The sequence below is a fragment of the Malaclemys terrapin genome, chromosome 10, assembly GCF_027887155.1.
Source record: "Malaclemys terrapin pileata isolate rMalTer1 chromosome 10, rMalTer1.hap1, whole genome shotgun sequence".
NCBI lineage: Eukaryota > Metazoa > Chordata > Testudines > Emydidae > Malaclemys > Malaclemys terrapin.
The window spans coordinates 47,106,577-47,130,892 of NC_071514.1; the positions used below are offsets into that span (position 1 = coordinate 47,106,577).

At 49.3% G+C, this 24,316-nt stretch overlaps 1 protein-coding gene across 4 annotated transcripts; it reads right to left on the reverse strand.

Annotated features, from left to right (window-relative positions):
- Positions 1-2,245: 2,245 nt before the first annotated feature.
- LOC128844943 (protein PML-like) lies at positions 2,246-23,796 on the reverse strand. 4 transcript variants are annotated; one of them, XM_054043118.1, is made up of 8 exons: positions 23,673-23,796; positions 21,082-21,422; positions 19,379-19,959; positions 12,793-12,818; positions 10,126-10,372; positions 6,082-6,134; positions 5,065-5,203; positions 2,246-4,356 (listed from the first exon to the last, which is right to left on the reverse strand). In XM_054043118.1, the coding sequence occupies exons 1-8, from the start codon at positions 23,715-23,717 to the stop codon at positions 3,587-3,589; spliced, it is 2,202 nt and encodes a 733-aa protein (XP_053899093.1). In that variant the 5' UTR covers positions 23,718-23,796; the 3' UTR covers positions 2,246-3,586. The 4 variants fall into 4 exon arrangements, with proteins under 4 accessions (XP_053899093.1, XP_053899090.1, XP_053899089.1 ...); XM_054043115.1 differs by having other exon boundaries at positions 2,246-4,353; positions 20,944-21,422; XM_054043114.1 differs by having other exon boundaries at positions 20,944-21,422.
- Between the last annotated feature and the right edge of the window lie 520 nt (positions 23,797-24,316).

A 24,316-nucleotide genomic window follows, 5' to 3' on the forward strand; every position in this document is an offset into this window, starting at 1 on the left:
TGTGCCCCAGGTGTCTTTGGGGGAGACAGGGCCAACTCCTGCTGGTGGCCCCGGCAACCAACACCAAGGTGGTGCATCCAGGAGCATCAGGGAGAGAGAGGGGCCAGTACTCCCCCCTCTCTCCCCCTCCCCCGTCACACCAAGGAGGCTGTGGCCACAAGAAAAGTCCCTGGTGGCTGCATGCCAGTGGCTGCATTTGCGAAACGCTGACATAGGAGCTCATTCTTCACTCCTCCCGCATTCCTGTAAACAATTATACGTGTGCTTAACTTTATTCCCATGCACAGTTCCTCTACCCTCAAGAGTTTGGTGGATCATGACCTAAGTCACAAATCTATTATACTTTCCTGCCCACCCAATCCTCTGTTTGGGAATGAGTAACAGATAGAGATGATAGGTTTCAGAGTAGCAGCCGTGTTAGTCTGTATCCGCAAAAAGAACAGGAGTACTTTTGGCACCTTAGAGACTAACAAATTTATTAGAGCATAAGCTTTCAAACTTTGATAACTGTCTGTACTGGGCTAGCTTGATTATCACTTCAAAAAAAAATTTTTCTCTTACTTAATTGGCCTCTCAGAGTTGGTAAGACAACTCCCACCTGTTCATGCTCTCTGTATGTGTGTATATATATCTCCTTAATATATGTTTCACTCTATATGCATCTGAAGAAGTGGGCAGTAGCCCTCGAAAGCTTATGCTCTAATAAATTTGTTAGTCTCTAAGGTGCCACAAGTACTCCTGTTCTTTTTGCAGATAGAGATGATGACAGGTGGTTTAGAAGTAATTGGCTTAATCAAGAAGTAATGGGCTTAATGTGCAGCAAGGGAAATTTAGATTAGATATTAAGAAAACCTTTCTACCTATAAAGGTTAGTTAAACTCTGGAACAAGCTCCCAAAGGTGGTTGTGGAATCCCCATCGTTGGAGGCTTTTAAGTACAGGTTGGATAAACCCCTGTCAGAGACACTCTAGGTTTATTTGGTCCTGCCTCAGCACAGGGGGCTGGACTAGATGCCCTCTCAGGTCCCTTCCAGCCTCACATTTCTATGACTACCTGTAAGCAGAGCTGCCTTTACCTGCCTGCTGATCCCAAGACTGCATTCATGCACTGAATTCCCCCCTCTCTGGGGTTTTCACTTCTTTGAGCAGTCCCCTATTTTTCTTGGTTTTAAGCCCTGCCCTTTCCCTAAACATGCCACGCTCTGCTATACATCCACTGAATTGCAGTGTGGCCATGGCTCAGGCTAGATGCCTGCGTATGTAGGCAGGGGGGGCGGGCAGGATTCTACCTGGTGGCAAATTGCTATTTTTAGCATGCTAACTCAAGCATCAGCATGTGTCTGTCTATCCTTGCTGGGAAGTGCCCGCCCAGCTGCTGTGCAGACTTAGCCACTATCCTTGCCTGTGAGGACTGGATGAGACTTCATTTGGGGAACCCACTACAGTTGTTTTGCATTTGGTTTCCGTCTTTGCCCTGAACTTTACTTAGAGTGACAGCCCAGGGTGTTCCTGGCAAAGCTGGTTTGAAGCAGCTTGGTTGGTGATACTCAGCCATTGGTAATTACTTTGTTGTGGGTGTTGTGTGGAAGAGGGTAACTGTCACTAGGCTGATTAAGAAGGATGTAATGTTACTGTGCGCAGCTGAAAGTCAAGAGTTCTCTTCCACACCATGAACAAACAGAAGGTCCAGTTGCTTCCTGGACAGTCTGTCTTGGTGTGTGAGACTCACTGTACCTTTTGCAAAAAATCTCAGGTTGTTTGCATATTCAAAACATCACAAGTTGGGGTTGCCATGGTGGTGCTGCCAAATAACTACTGGTGTCACTAGGAATGGGCCCAAGGGCTCCATTTAGATCTGCATCTGGAGCCAACTTTCTCCTACATCCAGATCTGGGATTTGGCTTGTCGCCTTTTTGAAGGTATTTCCAGCAACATACGGGATAGTGCCCGTTCATTGTATTCATTCATTAAGGGCAAGGTGGAGACACAAAGCTGAGATCAGCTTACAAATCAGCTTGGTTTTCCTCCACTTTTATGTGCAAATTTGATATACAGTTTTTCACTATATGTCCTGCTCTCATAGCCCCTGTCCACGTGCACCAGTATCCTGATGGTTTTGTGTGCATGTGGCAAGCAGAGGGTAGGTGCGCATGATTTACCCCAAAACCCAAGGTAGGGTCCTTTGCAAGAGGATATTAAGGAAGTGTGGTCAGCATGGGTAAAGAGAGAACAACTTTGGATTCATATCAAATTATGAATTTTATTTCTTACTTACATGATTACATACAGGTGCATAGCCCTTTACAAACATCAATGACAATGGATTCTCTGCCCCAAGGAATTTGCAATCTACATTGAAAAGTAGCAGGAAATGTGCAGGGTCAGTAGAAAAAAGCAAAGAGGACAGTGGTCCAGATCCTCCAGGGTATTTAAGCTCCTAACTTGCATGAAATCAACATGAGTTAGGTGCCATATCTTTGAGGATCTAGGCCACACTTCTAGAGGGGAGCAAAGACATTTCATTTTATTATAATTAAAATTCCCTTTGCCCTGCGTGCTGCTGACACGATCATAGACATGTAAGGCTGGAAGGGACTGTGAAAAGTCATCAAGTCCAGCCCCCTGAATCAATCACATAGGCAATTCTTGTCCATATAATTGTATAAAAGTTGCTTACTCTCCAGGCTGATGGTGATAATAAATACAAGGAAGTGCTGGCTGGATAGACAGAGTCCTCCCTCCGGTCATGTAGGTCCAGATCCTCAAAGGTATTTAGGTGCCTGACTCTCAATGGGAGTTATGTGCCTACACACTTTCGAGGATCTGGGCCGTACACCAAACAGAAGGGAGAAAATGGATACATCAGGTAACACAGGCCTTGTCTGCACTAAGAAAATTAGGTCCCATAACTACTGGTGCAACTCCATTGATGGCAGCACTGGGGGAAACCATGTATGGTCAGATTGCAGTGTTATTACTACCAGGAGTCCTGCTCAGAGCAGCACCCTTAATTCTGCACCTTTGGGGGGTTTAATGCTTGAGGGACTTTAACTCTAACATTCCTGACAGGCAGTATGTCCTCAAGCCACTGATATGGCCCTGCAACCCTGATTGCGGTCTATCTTGGGTACTTATTTGGTCCCATAGGATATAACCACTGCCTCCTAACACTCTAGCAAGGCAGGGCAGGGCTATTTTCCCTATTGTGCAGATGAGAAACTAAGGCAGAGTGGCTACATGACTTGCCCCAGGTCACACAGGAGATCTGTGGTGGAGCAGGGTCTTGAACCCATGTCTCCCTAGGCAAGTACCCTAAGCACTTCATCTTAACAAAGTTTTGTATATGAGAGAGAGAGAGCCCCTCCCCCCCCCATCAGAACAGCTGATCCAAGCATCCCTGAAATTCGTAGTTCAGATCTTTACATGAGCTTTTAACAGGCCCTGCTCTAGATAATGTGCCAAACTGAAAATGGTGAATCTAAACTTCTTGAATTCTGGTGGTCTGGACCTGAAAGCTGAATGTTGCTGCTCAGCCTCATACCTGAGGTGCCATACACAGATATATTTGTCTGAGCTGTAGATGTATTTCAGTAGTCTGGCTCACTCTTTATTGCTTGTGGCAGTTCATTTGCTGCTGCTGCTTGGTGCCCAGCTGATGGCTGTGGGCTTTGGAAATGGGCTTTGATCTTACTTAGCTTTCGGATTTTCTTCTCAGAGCTCGGCAGCCGAGAATTGAAGAATCTGCAGAACTTCTGCAGCCCTTTCTCAGGGTCCCTCATGTATAAGGTGTGGAGCTTGGAAAGGCTCATGTTGTGCATGGACAGCATCTGCACCGAAGGCTTAGTGAGAAGTTTCTCATTCAGCAATGGCTGAAGGGACGCATAACATTCCAGATTAAAGCAGGTGAGCACAGGCCTTGGGTCCTCCACTGGATCAACCTCCAGAACTGTGCACAGATCCCTTAGGGCCTTTGCATTATCCAGGGGGCTATCATCACTGAGCTGCCGCCAAATGTAAGTGTTGGCCAGGTTCTTCAGTTTGTAACTCCCAGCCTTGGGGATCTTCTCTTTAATCAGGGGCAAGATGTCCAGGAAACCAAAGACAGCTGCACTAAACTCCTCTTTCTTGCTAAGAAGATCCAGGGATTGAAACAGGACAGGAAGGGCTGGTGACCAGAGGTCATACCCTGCTAAGATGGGTTTGTGGACAGAGCAGAGGTAGCGGAATAAGGTCTTCACACCAATCTCACAGACGCCACCTTTTGAGATCAAGCCAGGCAAAGATTTCAGCGGCTGAATCAAGATGGTAAAGCTCTTTTCTCCATCCACCACAGCCAGCTGAAGGACCTTATTTGCTGCTGGGAGTGAAAAACAGAATTAGTCGAGGGAAACTAGAACATTGAGTGAGCTCCTCACCTGGTGTAAATATGGACGTCAATGGAGCTACAACTATTAACAGCAACTGGGGATCTGGTCCGTTCCAATTCTCCTCATAGCCTTCTCCAAGCAGGTCTCCAATGTCTGACATCCAAGTATAGCTTGCTGCATCAGGGATGCTTCAACTAACTCTTCCCATTTAGAGTATCAACTGCTATCTCTGTAGCATCGTGTTCCTGGGAGAGGGGAAAGGTGTCTCTCTGACGCTGCTATGATGGGGCATCTGAGGTGCTTGAAAAGCAGGTGCTTCCTCCCTCGAATCTGTCACTTCTGAAAGGGAATGGCTGCTCCAGGAAGTCCTGTGGCCATTAACCTAGAGCCCTGCATGACCATGTGGAAGGTGCACTGGCCACTTGCACCTGACCATCCTTACATAAAAATATTCATGTCTTCATGGACTTGGTCCTCCTCCCAATGGCAGAGCTGCCTTGCCATGCTGGGGAGCATATTGCACCCTAATAGGGACATGGCAGATTATACTTTCCCCAGCATGACCAGGAAGCCCCATGATATCTGGCCTGCCCCCCTCTCCCCCTGATAGGGCTGTTGCTAAGTGCAGTGATCTCTCCCCAACGATTTGCAGGCAGGATTCACATTTGCCTTTGAAACAGAAATTCTCAGGATCTTACTCAAGAACTTGAGGTCAAAGAAGAGCAGTGATGCTTGTCTCGTGTTGAGTTCCTTTGGGCTGCCGGCAGGAAAGGCCAGGAGATCTCCCTCGCTGCTCTCACAATTGACGCTGTTGATGTCGTCTGGCCGACTAGAGTCCTGGGGAAGGAAATCATGACTTGTTGTCAAAAGCTCCTAAAGATGCCAGAGCAACAGCTCTGGAAATTCATGACCTCTAGTTCCCCCAGAATGGGCTGAGGCACTGCAAACTTACTAAGATTCTGTCTTCGCTGCAGAGTTCATTCAGATGATCGGCACCCGGGGCTGAGCTCCTGGGTTAGCCTAGCCCGGATGAGAGCAGCAAAGCCCTGCCTGGGTTACTGTGTCCTCATGGATGCTGTGCTCCCCCGTGTGTGTCCCTAGGGCTGTAGCACCGATGGTTCTTAACACAGCAGTGAGCTTAGCTGCTCTAGGATTCTTCCCAGAGAATTGGGGGAGACCTCCTTTATCCTTCTGGGCACAAGGGGATTGTGGGAAGGCAGTGGAGGACTATCAGCACTGGAGTGGTTTAGCTGCATCCTCACTGCAAAGCAGATGGGTTACCCACCTCAGTGAAAGCAACACCTGGGCTGTACCCCCACCCACACCCCCAAGCTGGGCAAGCTAGCCTGGGTGTAAAGCACCGCTAAACTCAGTAAGGGGGTTTTGCGTGTGGACAGGATGGGGGTTGGGGCAACACCAAGGGAAGAGCCCAGGTTAACTCTGCAGGGAAGACAAACCCTTAAGTGCTTTGGTAAATCCCATTAGGTGCCTCTCTGCATCGTTAAGTGCTTAAATACCTCTGCCAATCTGGCCAGGGGCAACAAATCTCCTTTGAAAAATCAGTCTAAATGCTGAGCGCCCTACACCACATGTACAGACAGTGTCTGTTATGTTCCAGCTGAGACAGATCATACTGGAGGTTGCTCTCAGTCTCCCAGCATCTGCCCTGGATGTTGTGATGCCATAGGTGCTCTTGGGCATTATGCCGCACTCACTGTTGACTCTTCATCACTGTCATCCCCTTCAGAGCTGTCCAAACAGGGATCATCTGCAAGAGACGAAAAGGCACATCAGACCCCTGAAGGTGTCTGAGTGTGCCAGGGACCGCAGGGGTGTGTGTGTGCGAGACTAGGGAGTGGTGTGTGTGATAGGTGACCTTCCTTTTTCACATGGTGTACAATTAGCCTGTGGAACTCACTGCCAGAGGCGATCATTGAAACCAAGATCTTAGAAGGATTCAAAAGAAAGACTGAATATTTATATGGATTTTAATTTTGCTGCTTCTAACTTCCCTGACTGTCCCCTTGTTCTTGTATTATGAGAATGGGCGAATAGCAGCCCCCATCTACTTTCTCCATCCCATTCATGATTATGTATGTCTGTGTCACATCCCCTCTCATTAATCTCCTCTCTAAGGTGAAGAGTCCCGATCTTTTTAATCTCTCTTTCTATGGAAGATTTTCCCTACACATAGCAAGGGAAGGGGGTGCAAAACTAACAAAAGTTACTAGATCACAGGCTCTGGTTCTCATGGGAGACGTCAATCACCCTGACATCCGCTGGGAGAGCAATACAATGGTGCACAGACAATTCAGGAAGTTTTTGGAAAGTGTAGAGGACAATTTCCTGGTGCAAGTGCTGAAGGAACCAACTAGGGGCAGAGCTCTTCTTGACCTGCTGCTCACAAACCGGAAAGAATTAGTAGGGGAAGCAAAAGTCGATGGGAACCTGGGAGGCAGTGACCATGAGATGGTTGAGTTCAGGATCCTGACACAAGGAAGAAAGGAGAGCAGCAGAATACGGACCCTGGACTTCAAAAAAGCAGACTTTGACTCCCTCAGAGAACTGATGGGCAGGATCGCCTGGGAGAATAACATGAGGGGGAAAGGAGTCCAGGAGAGCTGGCTGTATTTTAAAGAATCCTTATTGAGCTTGCAGGAACAAACCATCCCGATGTGTAGAAAGAATAGTAAATATGGCAGGTGACCAGCTTGGCTTAACAGTGAAATCCTTGCTGATCTTAAACACAAAAAAGAAGCTTACAAGAAGTGGAAGATTGGACAAATGACCAGGGAGGAGTATAAAAATATTGCTCAGGCATGCAGGAGTGAAATCAGGAAGGCTAAATCACACTTGGAGTTGCAGCTAGCAAGAGATGTTAAGAGTAACAGGAAGGGTTTCTTCAGGTATGTTAGCAACAAGAAGAAAGTCAAGGAAAGTGTGGGCCCCTTAGTGAATGAGGGAGGCAACCTAGTGACAGAGAATGTGGAAAAAGCTCATGTACTCCAGGCTTTTTTTGCCCCTATCTTCACGAATAAGGTCAGCTCCCAGACTATAGCAATGGGCAGCACACCATGGGGAGGAGGTGACCAGCCCTCTGTGGAGAAAGAAGTGGTTCAGGACTATTTAGAAAAGCTGGATGAGCACAAGTCCATGGGGCTGGATGCGCTGCATCCGAAGGTGCTAAAGGAGTTAGCGGATGTGATTGCAGAGCCATTGGCCATTATTTTTGAAAACTCATGGCGATCGGGGGAGGTCCCGGATGACTGGAAAAAGGCTAATGAAGCGCCCATCTTTAGAAAAGGGAAGGAGAAGGATCCGGGGAACTACAGGCCAGTCAGCCTCACCTCAGTCCCTGGAAAAATCATGGAGCAGGTTCTCAAGGAATCAATTTTGAAGCACTTAGAAGAGAGGAAAGTGATGAGGAACAGTCAGCATGGATTCACCAAGGGCAAGTCATGCCTGACTAACCTAATTGCCTTCTATGATGAGATAACTGGCTCTGTGGATGAGGGGAAAGCAGTGGACGTGTTATTCCTTGACTTTAGCAAAGCTTTTGATACGGTCTCCCACAGTATTCTTGCCAGCAAGTTAAAGAAGTATGGGCTAGATGAATGGACTATAAGGTGGATAGAAAGCTGGCTGGATTGTCGGGCTCAATGGGTAGTGATCAATGGCTCCATGTCTAGTTGGCAGCCGGCATTTTGGGCTGTATAGGTAGGGGCATTGCCAGCAGATCAAGAGAAGTGATCATTCCCCTCTATTCAACATTGTTGAGGCCTCATCTGGAGTACTGTGTCCAGTTTTGGGCTCCACACTACAAGAAGGATGTGGAAAAACTGGAAAGAGTCCAGCGGAGGGCAACAAAAATGATTAGGGGGCTGGAGCACATGACTTATGAGGAGAGGCTGAGGGAACTGGGATTGTTTAGTCTGCAGAAGAGAAGAATGAGGAGGGATTTGATAGCTGCTTTCAACTACCTGGACAATCCTTACGTAAAAGGATAAATGGACACAAGTCAGATATTAGGAATGGCAATATACAAAAACCTATAAATAAATAGAGATATCCTATCTCCTAGAACTGGAAGGGACCTTGAAAGGTCATTGAGTCCAGCCCCCTGCCTTCACTAGCAGGACCAGGTGCCCTGGAAATTTCCACTCCTAGCTAGCAACTTGAATTCATAGTTTAAGGACAGAAGGAACCATTAGATTAACTAGTCTGACCAGGCCAGATAAGATAACTGGGAGAAACTTTCTTCCACTGTAGGACCCAGCTCAGGTTTGGTATGGAGTATCCTGAGGTCAAGGGAGGCATTTGCCCACTGCAAGTTTGCTTTTTCATTTGTTTGTTTTAGGTCTCCATGGCCTGCGACTGGTAGCTGCAACTTCACAGTCTGGTGCATGCTGGGGCATCAGAGCAGAACCAGTCAGCTGTGGAATATATGAAGATACATGTGGAATTAGCTGTATGATAATGCCCTGTGTCACTGTGCCATGTCGGGCATTCAGCACATAACCCTAGGCTTGTGTCTGTGTGTGTCCGGGGCTGCATGTGTTTGTTTATGGGGCTTTGCTGGGGCTAATACAACACAGTGTAGAAACATGAATGGAATTAAATCCAGTGCAGTTAAAAGGGAATAGGATCAGCAAATATATACAACTCATTTGGTTCTGTGAATAAGATCTTGAACGAGATCATAAAGTGACCATCCCTTTAGGAAATCTGTAGGGAATCAGAGATTACTTTTCTAACTGTCCACCAGATGTACCTCTAATAGACTCAGACTTTAAGGTCAGAAGGGACCATCTTGGTCATCTAGTCTGACCTCCTGCACATTGCAAGCAACAGAATCTCACCCACCCACTCCTGTAATAGACCCCTAACCGTTCGCTGAGTTACTGAAGCCCTCAAATCATGATTTAAAGACTTCAAGTTACAGAGAATCCACCATTTACACAAGTTTAAACCTGCAAGTGACCGTTCCCCATGCTGCAGAGGAAGACGAAAAACCCACAGGGTCTCAGCCAATCTGATCTGGGGAAAATTCCTTCCTGACCCCAAATATGGCAATCAGTTAGACCCTGACCATGTCAGCAAGACCCATGAGGCAGATACCTGGGAAAGAATTCTCGGTAGTAACTTAGAGCCCTCCCCATCTAGTGTCCCATCACCAGCCATTGGAGATATTTGCTGCTAGCAGTCGCATATCAGTTACATGCCATTGTAGGCAGTCCCATCATACCATCCCCTTCATAAACTTATCAAGCTCAGTCTTGAAGCCGGTTAGGTTTTTTGCCCCTACTGATCCCCTTGGAAGGCTATTCCAAAACTTCACTCCTCTGTTGGTTAGAAACCTTCATCTAATTTCAAGCTTAAATTTATTGTTGGCCAGTTTATATCCATTTGTTCTTGTGCCCACATTGGCCCTTAACTTAAATAACTCCTCTCCTTCCCAGGTATTTATCCCTATTAATGTATTTATCAAGAGCAATCATATCTCCCCTGCACCTTCTTTTGGTTAGATTAAACAAGACAAGCTCTTTGAGTCTCCTCTCATAAGGTGGGTTTTCCATTCCTAGGATCATCCTAGTAACTCTTCTCTGCACTTGTTCCAGTCTGAAGTAATCTTTCTTAAACCTGGGAGACCAGAATTGCACACAGTACTCCAGATGAGGTTCCACAGGGCCCACATTTATTTCAGGAATCTCTTTGACCATCTACATCAGTGAATCCACAAAGTGATCATCTCTGCCTACCTGGCTCACATGGTTCGTAGATGTTATTTTCCAGCAAGTCAGCTACTTTGGCTGCACTGAACCTATCAGTCACACATGAAGAGCTGCTTGCTGTTGAGGAGCTGGTCCCCGGTTGTTCCAGCAAATTCTGCTGGTGCTTCCTTGCTGATTGCTCCCATTTGCCTGCATCAGCTTCAGTCTTGATCACCTTCGCAGGGACCTCAGTTTGGACTCCTTTCCTCTTCGCTGGTAAAGACAACGATGGGGCCTAAACAATGGAAACAGATCCTTGACAGCTCATCATTTTCTGCTTGGGAATATGTTTGAAAGGGTCTTTGGAGATGGCATGGCTCTAGGTTACTTAATGTGGAGGCTAGATATATGTATTTTACACAATGTGGGATACATAATAGGAAAGGCCCTGACATACCATAACAATGGGTGATGGATGGATGGATAGACAGCAGTGGATGTTCTCAGTTCTTGGAGATGACCCCAGAAATGTGGAAAATGGGTGGCTCCTTCTGCCTCCATCCGCCAGTGGATGGAGAAGGGAGCAGCACCCAAGTCATAGTCAGTGCCAGTATCATTATTATTTTTCTCTTTGGGGAAAAAAATCCCAAGGTAATTCAGTACAAATAACTTTGTTAATTGAAACTGAAGTTGGCAATTTAAACCCTCGCATCAGGAAATTCTGACATAAGGAGAACTTACATCTGCTTACTCGCTCTGTCTCTGTTCTCAGCAAGTCACTTCATCCTCCCGGCATCCCAAATACATTTCCAATTCCCCCATCCCCTTAAATAGTTTGTGAGCCCATTAGTGACCCTCACTTTCTTCTGTGCTTCTGACAGGGTCCTGATGGCTTCAGAACAGCGGTCTATATACATAGGGAGGCCATGCATGTAAGAGATGTCTAGTAAACATGCTCATTTGGAGCCACCGTACCCATGTGCTTCCTTTATATTACATATGTTGAGTAAAGAGCCAAAGACACAACAAAATCCCCTTGCCAAGTATCAGTTAGGGAACCGTTCATATGCACCTGTACATCCCAAGCAATTGCTAACATTAGAATCTGGAATATTTACATGGCCTGTATTTTGATGCCTCAAGGCTCAATGTCTTTCCTACACCCTATCATATAAGGTGGCGGGGTTAGGGGTGGCATGGGAAGGGCAAGGAGGACAGTGAGGCCCTTCCTGCAGCCCTTTCTCATGTTGGTGAGTTCTTACTCACATCAGCAGTCCCATTGGTGATAATGCTACTGATCTCCTTAGTAAAGTTCTTTTGAGATCTACTGATGAAAAGTGCTAGATAAGTCTGACAGGGTGTATCAACCCCACACTGGCAAGGTGAGGGTTAACAATCTGCTTTGGGCCCAAGAGGCCACGCCCCCTCATCCTTTCTGGGCATGCTCTCAGTAGAGATAGTATCCCCCTAGGGGGGGAGGAGGAGAGAGGGATAGCTCAGTGGTTTGAGTATTGGCCTGCTTAACCCAAGGTTGTGAGTTCAATCCTTGAGGGGGCCATTTAGGGATCTGGGGCAAAAATCTGTCTGGGGATTGGTCCTGCTTTGAGCAGGGGGTTGGACTAGATGACCTCCTGAGGTCCCTTCCAATCCTGATATTCTATGATTCAAAAGAGAGCAGCACAACGCAGTCTGGGCTCAGTGAGGAGGAGAGCAGCTGTGTGCTGCAGTCTCCTCCCAGGAAGCCGCCAGGACTCCCAGCTGCTGGGGCAGAGCCGCCTAGTCAGTTGGCCGTGGGAACTAAAGTGGATGACTTGCTATTACCAGTGGAGGAAGTGCCCCAGATGGACTAGTGCGATCACGAGAGATACCCCAGAGATGATGCTGGAGGAAATGAGATGAGGGCAGGAAGCAACCCAGGGTATGAGCTTAGAGATATTGGGCCTGAGCTCTGTGCTAGGCTACCTGGTTTTAAAGGGCCCTGGGTCAGAACGTGGTGGAGTAGAGTGGGCCCTGGTTCCCTTACCCTCCAGACTCTCACCACAGGGCGATAACATCATGAGGAAAAGAGGCCTCTTGAACTTTCACAACACGGCAGTAACGCCACGAGGTGAAGCAGCCCCTTGGACTTTCACCACAGGACGATAATGACGTGAGGCAAAGCGGCCCTTTGGACTCTCACTACAGGGTGATAACACTACAAGGCGAAGTGTCCCATTGTACTCCCAGCCATGGGGCGATAACGCCACAAGGCGAAGCAGCCCCTTGGATTCCTATCAAGGCAATATCTCCGCAAGGCGAAGCGGCCCCTTGGGATCTCACCATGGGGCAATAATGCCACAAGACGAAGCAGCACCTAGAACCCCCACTATTGGGTGCTATATCCTGGAGCATCACCATTGGATGGTGCTGTCAGCCCGGTTCACCCAACCAACCTGAGAATAAGAGCTAAATATTTTATTGGCTTACGTGTCCACCAGTATGTATGTGCGATCGAACCTTGAGGCAGAGCAAAGGGATGGAATTGAGGGAACAAAGGACCTTAGATTAAAATTGCTGTATTAAAAACAAGATGTGGCAAGAGGAGCATGTATATCAACCAACCCTCCATTCCAGCCAATGATCCTGGGAACTGAGCTTGAATTCCTGCCACAGGTGCAGGGAATGCTGCATGGGCTGATCCCCACCTCTGTCAGAACAAGCACAAAACTGTCTTACCTTGCTGGAATTATCTGGGGCAGCTTCTAGAAAGAACAAAAAAGAATGAGTTAAGTAACAGGCTGAACCACCATTGGCATGCATGGGAACAGTAGTTCTGGCTAATAACAAAACCTAGCTCTAATATAACAGTTTTCAGTAGTACATCTCAAAGAGCTTTGCAAAAGAAGTGTCATTCTCCCTGTTTTAAAGATGGGGAAACTGAAGCACAGAGTGGCGATGTGATTTGTTCAAGATCACCCAGCAGGCTCGGAGTAAGGCCAGTAATAGAGCCCAGGTCTCTTGAATCCTAGTCCAGTGCTCTATCTACTAGGCAAAGCTGCCTCCCAAAATTGCTGGTAGGAGCCCCTGCAGAATGCAGGCAGAGAGCAACTAATATGCACAACCCATTCACGGAAAGCTGCCAAGGGCAGGACTCACATTCACGGTACACTGGAGCTACATGGGGTGAATGGCCATGGCATATCAGCTGCCATTATTCAAAAGCTCTAGCAACTGTCCTACATGCCTGAACATGTGCTGCTGCTCTGACTGAGTCAGCCGGCACCACTTAATCCACTTGCCTCACACAGCCGCTCCCTGGATTAAGCAGCCGTGGCACACCGGCAGAGCAGCCTACTCACTGCTCACAAGGCCCAACTAACACATTGCAGGATCGGGGCTGCACGCGGGACCTGGGAGGGGCAGGCAGAGAGAACACACATCCTCACGCACTCACACACGGAGGGAGACAGCAGGTGAGCATGTACTAGGGAACTCATGAGAAAGGAATAGGTGGGGCTAGGTGTAAGGGAAGGGGGAACTTCCCCATCAGGCAGTGAGGGCCCTGAGGGGAAGAAGCCATATGGCCCCTCTCTCAAGGCCACAAGAGGCTGCTGAGGCACACAAAGGAGGAGAGGAGGAGGTGCGGAGGGTAAAGGGGAATCCAAAAGTCTAGTGGCCAGAAGCTGATGGTGCATAAAGCCAGCCTAGAGATAAGGGGCAGATTTTAACAGGGAGGGTAACTGACCATTGAAAGAACTTACCAAAGGAGACAGTGGATTCTCACCCCATGAAGTCTTTACACTGAGACTGGATGGATGTCTGTCTAAAATATACACTCCAGCTCAACCATAAGCTTTGGGCTGGCTGCAGAACCCCGGGTGGGCTCTCTGGCCTGTGTTATACAGGCAGGTCGGACTAGATGACCATAATGGTCCCCCTGGCTTTAAAACCTATTGATGGATACAGAGACACACCTACAATTCAATCCAGCAAGACTTCACTGGCCTGCCAGGCTATACAAGGGTGACAGACAGACAGAGCCTCAGGAACCTGTCAGGGGTAGTTGCTGCATGCTATGCAGACACATAATGAGAAACAGTCCCGGTCTGAACAGCTTCCAACCTGACTAGACAATCCACCAGGATGAGGCAGCCCATTGGATTTGGGGGTTGACCTGCTGTGTCCATCTGTCACTCCTGCCCCAGGGGCTGGTGGCTGCATGTGCTAGGCCTTGGCTGCCACCTCTCTCCTAGGGTCAGGAACGTTTATTTCCCTCATGGCTTTTTGATGAGATGACTATTCTGATTCTTGCAGTAATCTAAGGAGAGGTCTTGCTCACGCTCCATTGTAACTCAGATACTGGCACAGAAGCTGACTCCAACAGAACACTGAGATGAAGTCATTGTAGTACTAGTGTTATGCAGAGGCCCCTTGATGCTAGGTGCTGTACAAACACATGGTGAACGACCGTCTCTGCCCCAAAAGACTGACAAAGGCAGTGCTGTTATCCCCTCTGTACTGAGGAGGAACTAAGGCACAGAGAGATTAGGTGCAATGCCCAGGCTTGCCCAGAGAGAACTGAGCCCAGGTCACCTTAGTCTTCCTTATACACAAGGCCATCCTTTCTCCTTAGTGACATTAGCTTTTCAGGGACATAAGGGGAAAGAAAACATGCAGCGTCCAACTGGCAATTATCAAAGCACCAGGAAATCGAGAGGACCAGTAAGGGGAACATTAATGCTTCTTCTTTTTGGAAGCAGCTGTAGTCAGGCCCTGGCTTCTGCGCTTGTGTCACTTGCCTCTGCCATGATCCATCGATGTGCCGGTTCCTGTCCCAGCCTCCTCTCCTGCCTGTTTGCAGGAGTGAACAGGCTAGGGTTGGACAGGTGGTTTGGTGGAGGAGGTAGATGCCCGGGGAGGAGGGGAGATGGAGTGGCTGCTGGAGAGATGGGCAATGGGTGCTGCTGGGAGCAGGGAGACACTGCCCTCTGGGGTGTCAGGAAGGAACAGGTCCAGCAGGTCCGAGGGCAGTGATGGTACTGACAAGCCCATGGTCTCAGGGAGGGATAGGCTCCCTGGGCCGGGAGGGGCTGGAGGAGGCTGCTGCATGGCTTGCCACCAGCTAGTGGTCTCCTGCAGAAAGGGGATCAAGGCCGAGGTGAGGGTGTGGAGGGAGCGGGAGATGGACATGACCTCACGCAACATTGACAGCAGGTGCCTGTTTGTGCTTTGCTGTCCTTTCAGGATGCTGCTGCCTAACACCAGGAGGCGGTCTGCCTGGCTCACACTGGCCCTGGGCCGGGCCGCTAAATCCCCATGCTTGGAGGCCAGCGGGCCCCGTATCCCCCCATGGACACTCGGGATTTCCACCTCAGCATTTGCGAGCTGCCTGGAGCGTTCTCCTCCTCCCCATTCCTTCGTGCCTGGGCTGGTGGAGTGATTGGTAGCACTACAGAGCCATCACCCCGGTTAGCTGGACAGACATCTCCTTCTCCATCCTCGTGTGGGCAGGGCTCAGCCTGGGAGCTGGGGGGACACATGGGGTCCTCATGGGAGAACAGCCCTTCACTGTCATTGGTAGGGAGGTGTCTCTGCTGGTGGGAAGCCTCTGGAGGATGCAGAGGCTCAAGGCTGAGTGTCACAGTGCTCTTGTCCTCTGACGGGGGGGCCCGTTGGGGAGCAGAGATACCTGTGGGAGGGGGACATAGGAGGGAGAATCAGGAGCTGAAGGGCTGCCTGCTCCATGGGACCAGGGACCAATTCAACAGAGCAGATCGTAGGGTTCACGGGCATCTGCTCGCACAGGTAGTAGCACTGTGGACTGGGGAGGAGAGTAGATGGGGTGGAGATTCCTTCCTGGAAACCCCAGCCATGTGGGGCAGTCTCTTTCCAGTTGGCAACGTCACAGCAGGGGTCTTCTGAGGACCTCCTTGAAATGCCTGCCCCCAGCTCTGTGCCCCGGACCCCAAGAGGAAGGATGAACAGAGTTGCAGGCTATGCCAGCGATGCCCAATCTCCCAATGCCCATTGTGGTGTCTCAAAGCATGCCCTCCAGCAAAGCCGCATTCTGGGTGGGGACATTGAGCCCCTGTGCCCCCAACCAGCTAGCCCATGACGGATCACGACACATGCCACATTTATTGCAGTGATGCTGCATGTCTGCCTTAGAGCTCGTGCCATCTGCTGCACAGCTATGCTGCTTCGTTTAGACTCCAAGGCCAGTGTCTAATCATCAGTGCTGCTGCTCATGGAGGTCGAGGCAGCAATGCGTGGCTCCCATGCAGAGTGTGAGACATAACAATGCATGTAATCAAGCCCAGTTGTTCCTTTGCACCAGGGTCCCCCACTGTGCTGTCTGCCTACATATGTCTCATCCCTATGTGCCTCCCTTCCTGCCCAACCAAGCGGGTCGGTCTCTCCCCCCCCAGTACACTCTTCTTTCATCATATGGTGAAGTGGCTATGTCCAGTAGCATCCCTGCTGCTGCCCATACCCCAGGTGGCTACTACTTCCTGGCCAGACTGCCCCTTTTTGAGCACTTGTGATTGCTGTTATCTTGACCAACACATTGGGATTGAACCAGGAACCGCCAGAACTAAAAGCATGAGTTCACTAACTGGAGCTGTAACAGACATATCTCCTGTGCACTGTGCATAGATAGAGGCTTTGTCACACCCACCTACCAGTGGGTTAAACATACTCCCCTGGAGAGGGGCCAAGACCCATCCCTAGTGGGCAGTGCTCAGTGTGTATTTTCTGAAGCCCTTATACAGCCAAACTGACATCTTGAAAACTGGCATCACATTCAGTGCAGCCAAAGGAGAGCACTCATGCCTGGAGACTCTGGCCTTAGCCCTTATTTTTGCTTAGCAAGTCATTCCAGAACCAGCAGTATCTTTGCTATTCATCAGTACTCACTGAAGAGTCTGGACAAACACATTTCAGATCACGGATTGTTCACCAATGTTTCACTTTGACTAGTCACTGTTCATGATTCTTGCTGTATGATTATTCACCTAACCCTTTTCACTCCCTGATTGAATAACTGAGTATAACAAGTAAGGAACTTCCCTCTTTCCAGCACTGTTTTTCAGACAACAATTCATTAGAGTGGAAGTTCAGGGCTGTCAAACACCCAGCTATTTTTCAGATGCTCACAGATAATGCGCCCTCACCAGCCAGTGAACGCAGCTTAACGTTTGGGTTAGAGGAAATATTGGCAAATCCTTTCTTTTACCATTCAGCCTACTCTAGTGAATGACCATGGTAAGCAGATAATGTTGATGGTGTGGGGAAACTGGGTGACCACTAGGGCTGTCAAGCGATTTAAAAAAATTAATCATGATTAATAGCATGATTTAAAAAATTAATCGCGATTAATCACGCTGATAAACAATAACAGAATACCATTTATTTAAATATTTTTGGATGTTTTCTACATTTTCAAATATATTGATTTCAATTACAACACAGAATATAAAGTATATAGTGCTCACTTTATATTTTTATTGCAAATATTTGCACTGTAAAAAAACAAAAGAAATAGTATTTTTCAATTCCCCCATTACAAGTACTGTAGTGCAATCTCTTTATCATGAAAGTTGAACTTACAAATGTAGAATTATGTACAAAAATAACTGCATTCAAAAACAAAGCTTTACAGCCTACAAGTCCACTCAGTCCTACTTCAGTCAATCACTCAGACAAACAAGTTAGGTTACAATTTGCAGGAGATAATGCTGTCCGCTTCTTGTTTATAACGTCACCTGAAAGTGAGAACAGGCGTTCACATGGCACTATTGTAGTTGGTGTCGCAAGATATTTACGTGCCAGATGCTCTAAAGATTCATATGTCCCTTCATGCTTCAACACCATGCTTCCAGAGGACACGTGTCCATGCTGATAATGGGTTCTGCTCAATCAATAACGATCCAAAGCAGAGTGGACCAACGCATCTTCATTTTCATCCTCTGAGACAGATGCCACCAGCAGAAGGATTTTTTTTTTTTTTTGGTGTTTCAGGTTCTGTAGTTTCCACATCTGAGTATTGCTCTTTTAAAACTTCTGAAAGCATGCTCCACACCTTGTCCCTCTCAAATTTTGGATGGCACTTCAGATTCTTAAACCTTGGGTCGAGTGCTGTAGCTATTTTTAGAAATCTCACATTGTTACCTTCTTTGCGTTTTGTCAAATCTGCTGTGGAAGTGTTCTTAAAATGAACATGTGCTGGGTCATCATCTGAGATTGCTATAACATGAAATATATGGCAGAATGGGGGTAAAACAGAATAGGAGACATACAATTCTCCCCCAAGAAGTTCAGTCACAAATGTAATTAATACATTTTTTTAACGAGCATCATCAGCATGAAAGCATGACCTCTGGAATGGTGACCGAAGCATGAAGGGGCATATGAATGCTTAGCATATTTGGAACGTAAATACCTTGCAATGTCGGTTACAAAAGTGCCATGCAAATGCCTGTTTTCACTTTGACATTGTAAATCAGAAGCATGCAGCAGTATCTCTCATACATGTATACAAACTTGTTTGTCTTAGCAATTCACTGAACAAGAAGTAGGACTGAGTGGACTTGTAGACTCTAAAGTTTTACATTGTTTTGCTTTTGAGTGCAGTTATGTAACAAATGAAAAATCTACATTTGTAATTTGCACTTCCACAATAAAGATATTGCATTACAGTACTTGTATGAGGTGAGTTGAAAAATACTATTTCTTTTATCATTTTTACAGTGAAAATATTTGTAATAAAAATAATATAAAGTGAGCACTGTATACTGTATTCTGTGTTGTAATAGAAAACAATATATTTGAAAATGTAGAAAAACATCCAAAAATATTTAATAAATTTCAATTGGTATTCTATTGTTTAACAGTGTAATTAGTCGTGATTAATTTTTTTGAGTTAATCGCGTGAGTTAACTGCAATTAATTGCCAGCCTTAGTGATCACTAATTCATAGGCCAGAAGAGACCATGATGATCATCTAGTCTGGTCACCTGCATAACACAGGCCAGAGCATTTCCCAGACAGGCTGTAGAATTGATGCTCATCTTCTATTTTGACATCTGCCCGCCCGCCCGCCTACCTCCCTCCCTCTGAGGCAGTATGCTCCATCCTCACTCTTCAAACTGACCCAACTTACAACACTAAAAGAGCAATTAAAAGCTCCATCATGCAGTCACACGTGACAGGGTCACCAGCCCCACTCCATCCCATGCTGGCGGTAGCCAGAGGTAACGATGGTACCATGTCCACAACCACCACCTCACAGACATGTGTCAGGACTGTGAAAGTGTCTTACCTCTCTCCCCAGTCACTCTTTCAAACAGAGCCTGGAGTCTGGCTTTACACTTGGCGAAGCCTCCAGCCTGGACACTGGCTCCCACGGCCAAGGGCTGCAGCTTCCTGAGCTCCTCCAGTGACCCCATGATGAAGGAGTGCAGGTCCATCACCTCCTGGTCCAACGCATAGAGATGCATCTTCTCCACCAGCTGCTTGCTGGCCCCCATCCTCTTGAGCACGGCTTCTGTCTGCTGCAGCTTCCCCTCCAGCTCCTCGTTCCCCAGGTGGTGCTGCCTCTCCACCATCTCCAGCAGCTCCTGCTCCTTCTCTCGGATCAGCTGCACCATCTGCTCAACTCTCTTTCGGATCAGCTCCTGGGTTTCATTCCTCACCTGGTCCAGGTGGTCAGCTTTGCTCTTCAGATTACAATAGGCGTCTTGGAAGAGTTCCTCCTTCTTCTTCAGCTCTTCCCTCATGCTTCCCAGCTCCTGCTGCCTCTGCTGGATTTCCACCTTGATATCACAGTGCTTGCCTGTGTGCCGGCTGTCCAGCAGGGCACAGATGCAGCAGATCGGTTTTTGGCACTCTCTGCAATAGATGCTGTTGATGAAAGTACAATTTAGAGCAGTTATTTAAACGACTCTTACCCCATTCTGCTGGTGGCCTTATCAAACCCTTCCCAGAGCCAGTCCTCCTTCGTCTAAGGGAAGTATGGGAAAGTGGCCAAGGATATCAAATAGCACAGCCATTACGCCCGGCAGTGAGTGACTTGGGATGTCTGGCTGTGCTGGGTTTCAACTGACTGTTCAGATAAAGTTCAGATCATTTCTTCACTCCTTATATTGCTCCCTGCTGGGGAGCTCAGAACATTCCCCAGGCAAAGCACCCCTTCTCTTCCCACAACCCACTCCCCCAGCAACATCCTTGACTAGGAGAGAGCCTGCCTGATTCCCAGCCACCTCTCCCTCCTACAACTGACTGAACAGCTCTGCGTTGACATTCTCATTCCTCTCTCCAACTTCCTCTTTGCCAATCTGCGTCTGCTTGCTAAAGAAAATGGACCAGATCCCAGCTGGGGTAAATCACTGCAGTTAAAGAGGCGAGGCCCATTGATACCAGCTGGCCCAATATGATTTGTCACCCAACAGTGACTGTCACAGGGTGGTGGGCCCCTTTAAATGATGTAGATCCAGTGCCCTGTGCTAGAACAGGTGCTCCCAGCTTTGCCAGTTAAGAGGGCAGGGCAGGGCAGCAGCTGGGGCTGTGAAGAGCCAGGCTGTCAAGAGGGAAGGGGGAGCAGGAGCAGGAGCAGAGCGAGTCCCCTGGAGGGGTGGCAGTGGAAACCTGCTGGGGAATGGGAGCCTCTGGGACGAGAGCGGTGAGAGGTGGTGCTCAGCTAAGAGCTGACAGAAGAATCCTGCAACAGGCCCTGAAGCAGGAAGGACTGACCAAGGCACGGGGCTGGGAGCTGGAGCCCAGGCTGGGCTGAGGAACTGTCTTGCCTACATATGAAAAAGAAAGCTGGTCCTGGAAAGAGACTTTGGGTGCAACTGCATGAAAAACAGATCAGGTTGTGAACATTACCTCAGCATCTGGTTTGCATGGGTTGGACTGGGACAGGACAAGTTACTGAGCTTCCTGGAACCAACAAGAAACTCCCTGGCAGATCCCACCTTGAGATCCCTCACCGCCTTGGCCTCATGGCTCTCTCGCTTTAGATACCTCTGGTGGGTCTCAAAGCACTTGACACAAAGGAACTCCTCGCAGTCAGAGCACCAGAACTCTCCCTCTTGCCCACAGTTGTCACAGACCAGGTCATTGCCTTTGACGATCTTCTGGTAGGTGCTCAGCTTGGCCTGCAGATTGGCAAAGAGCAGGTTGTCCTGGTCTGGGATCCCACTGGCTTGTGGGATGGGAGCGCGGCAGATGGGGCACTGGCCAACAGGCTTGTTCTCTTCCAGGCAGTTGGCGCACAAGGTGTGAAGGCAGGACAGGAGCTTAGGATTTCTGGGTTCTTTCCGGCATCCCTGGCAGAGCAGGAACTGGAATTCTTCCTCCATCACCTTTGGAAAGGAGAGAGATTGAGGCCTGGGGTTACCAGTGCTGTATGGCTCTGTTTTGCAGCCCAGTGAGGGAGGCGACACATGCTATATGCAGGCAACTTGATGGGCCAGGTCCTGGACCCCATTGAGGGTGCTTTCCCACTGCTGCTCTGGTGGCACAGAGCAAGTCGCATACTCTTGGGGGTGTGAGGTGACCCTATGTCACCCCCATCCCAGCCTCAGCATAGAGGGCATGGCATGGAGGAGACAGAGGAAAAGTACCTTTTACTTTCTCAGCTGGGTATCATCCCAAGAAACCCCTCCCTCTCCTACATCTGTCTCTTCCCTCCCTTCTCTCTCTCACCTCACTTTTCACCCCCCAGAGTGTACATTACCCCCTCCCCATCAAGCTGTCTCTCTTCTGGCAGGGCTAAGAGGGAGTGCTGCTTGATGACTCTGGGCTGACGCTCCCTCCCCCACTGTAGATGCATCTGCCCAGCCTTGTTCCATCTCTCTAAGGTACTTATTGCACCCCTGTTATCACAATTCCTCACAACCATTGAGGCACTCATACTTACAATGGTGAGGTGGGGGATCAGTTATGTCCATTGTACAGATGGGAAACTGTGGCACAGATGCTCAAATAGGCTCTGAACTCCCCCTAGAGTCAATGGGAGTTAGGCACCTCCCTGCCTTTGAGGATCTGGGCCTGAGTCATAGAATATCAGGGTTGGAAGGGACCTCAGGAGGTCATCTAGTCCAAACCCCTGCTCAAAGCAGGACCAATCCTAGGGTGACCAGACGTCCCGATTTTATCGGGACTGTCCAGCTATTTGCTTGTTTGTCCCGCAAACATCGGTCGGGACACTGGACAAACAAGCAATTTTGCCCTCCGCTCCAGCGCACAGGCGGAGCCCGGAGGGGCTCTCGCCCCCCTCCGACCCCGCCCCACCCCGCCCCGACTCTGCCCCCTGCCCCCTCCTTTGCCCATTGGATCCCTCCCCAAATCCCCGCCCTGGCCCCGCCTCATCCCCAAGCATGCGGCATTCCTCCTCCCTCCCAGGCTTGCTGATCAGCTGTATGGCAGCACAAGCCTGGAGGGAGGGAGTGGCCTTCGTGGAGATGGTGAGTGTGAGCTCTGGCCCCAGGCGGGCAAGGGGTGCAAGGGGGTTGCTCCCCCAGGAGGAAGTTGGGGGGGCTCAGCTCAGGACCTGTGTGGAGGCGCTGGCTGCTTTGCACTCAAGTTGGGCTCCCAAAGGGCAGGGGCAGGAGCCCGGCCAAGGCACACAGGGTCGGGCTGGGACACAGCTGGCACCGCAGGGCGCACACGGCCCCAGCAAAGGCCTTGACTCCCACAGGGGCGGGCTGCAGCGCTGCGGGAGAGGAGCTGCCGCGAGCGACCAGCTCCTTGTCTCTGCCGGGCCCGCCCTAGGAGCCGGCTCCAGCCTGCCCGGGGCGTGGCGTGCAGAGCCCGAGCCCAGGATGGAGGAAGAGGGGCTGAACCACGGAGCGCAGGCCCAGGTGACTGGGGGCACGTCTGACCCTGCTCCCGCATCCCCCAGTGCAGAGCAGCGCCCTGCCGGGCAGCTCGGAGCCCAGGAGCAAGGGGATGGGGGAGCGAGATGGGGCTGTGCCATTGGCGGCGGCGGGGGCGGGGCACTCCGGCAGGTTTTTTGGTTTTTTTTTCCTTTTGCTCCGCCCCCACGTCCCGATATTTCATCTTTGTCATCTGGTCACCCTAACCAATCCCCAACTAAATCATCCCAGCCAGGGCTTAGTCAAGCAACTTGCCAAGGTCCCATGGGGAACCTGTGGTGGGCACCAGGAATAGAACCCAAGTCTCCTGATACATAGGCTAGCACTCAAACCACTGGGCCACCCTTCTGCTCCACAAGGGCATGCTGAAGAAGCAGCCCACAAAAGTCCCGGTCGGAGCTGGGTATCTGGCAGGCACCCCCAGCTGCAAGCAAGAGACTCCACAGAGCTATGAGACCCTCCCCACTTCCAGGTTGTCTCTCACTTCCCCTGCCCCCTTTGATGCCCTATTCCCCCTTTGCGCAGCCACTTCCCCTGCTGCATGGTCACTATTGTCATGCTAACCTCCCATGTGTCCTGGACACAGTACTACCTGTAGTGGGGAGGTGGGGTCCTCAGGCATCTCCCCGCCTCCTACACATCTTGCTGCTCCTCGTTTTCCTTTTGCATGTAGCAGATGTCACTAAACATCCCAGCCAGTCCCTCAGGAAGATCCAACCATCGCAATAAGCTCACCTGGGTCTGCAGGCTGCCTGGTCTCCCCTGGGACAAGAGAGCCATAGTCCACGAGGCCCTGCCTCTATCAGAACTGTACCTGCGAGATCTGGGCACTCCTTTGCTGAGTAATTGCTTCAGCAGGTTCTGGCTGGTAAGTTTCGATTTCTGAGAAGGGAAAATAACCCCTCTTCCTGTTTCTGGCCTGTAGTGAGTCCCTTTCCCTGTGCAGGCGCCTCCTGCCCTGCCCTCTGGTGATCATTCTGAGAACACCCAGCCCTCCCAGAGACAGAGCTTCTCAGAGAGATAATGAGCCTGAGGCCACGCATGTTGGGTCTGGATCCAGGCCTGAGCTTTCCAAAGCTCCAGGCTGCATAGGTCAGCATTTGGGGGTTGAGCCTCTCAGAAAAGACTTTAATTTACAGTTAAGAGGCCTAATTCACTGCCCCATTTCTGCTCCAGGTCCCCATTGGCAGAGAGGGGAGGTGCCGCTGGGCAAGCTGCCTGCAGCACTCACTCCATGCATGGTTGCGAGTGGGCGGACAGCTGCTAATGTGGACCGATTCTAGGGTTACCATATATCCGTATTTTCCGGGACATGTCCGGCTTTTTAATCGTTAATCGTCTTCCTGGAGGATTTTTTAAATATATAAAAACGTCCGGAA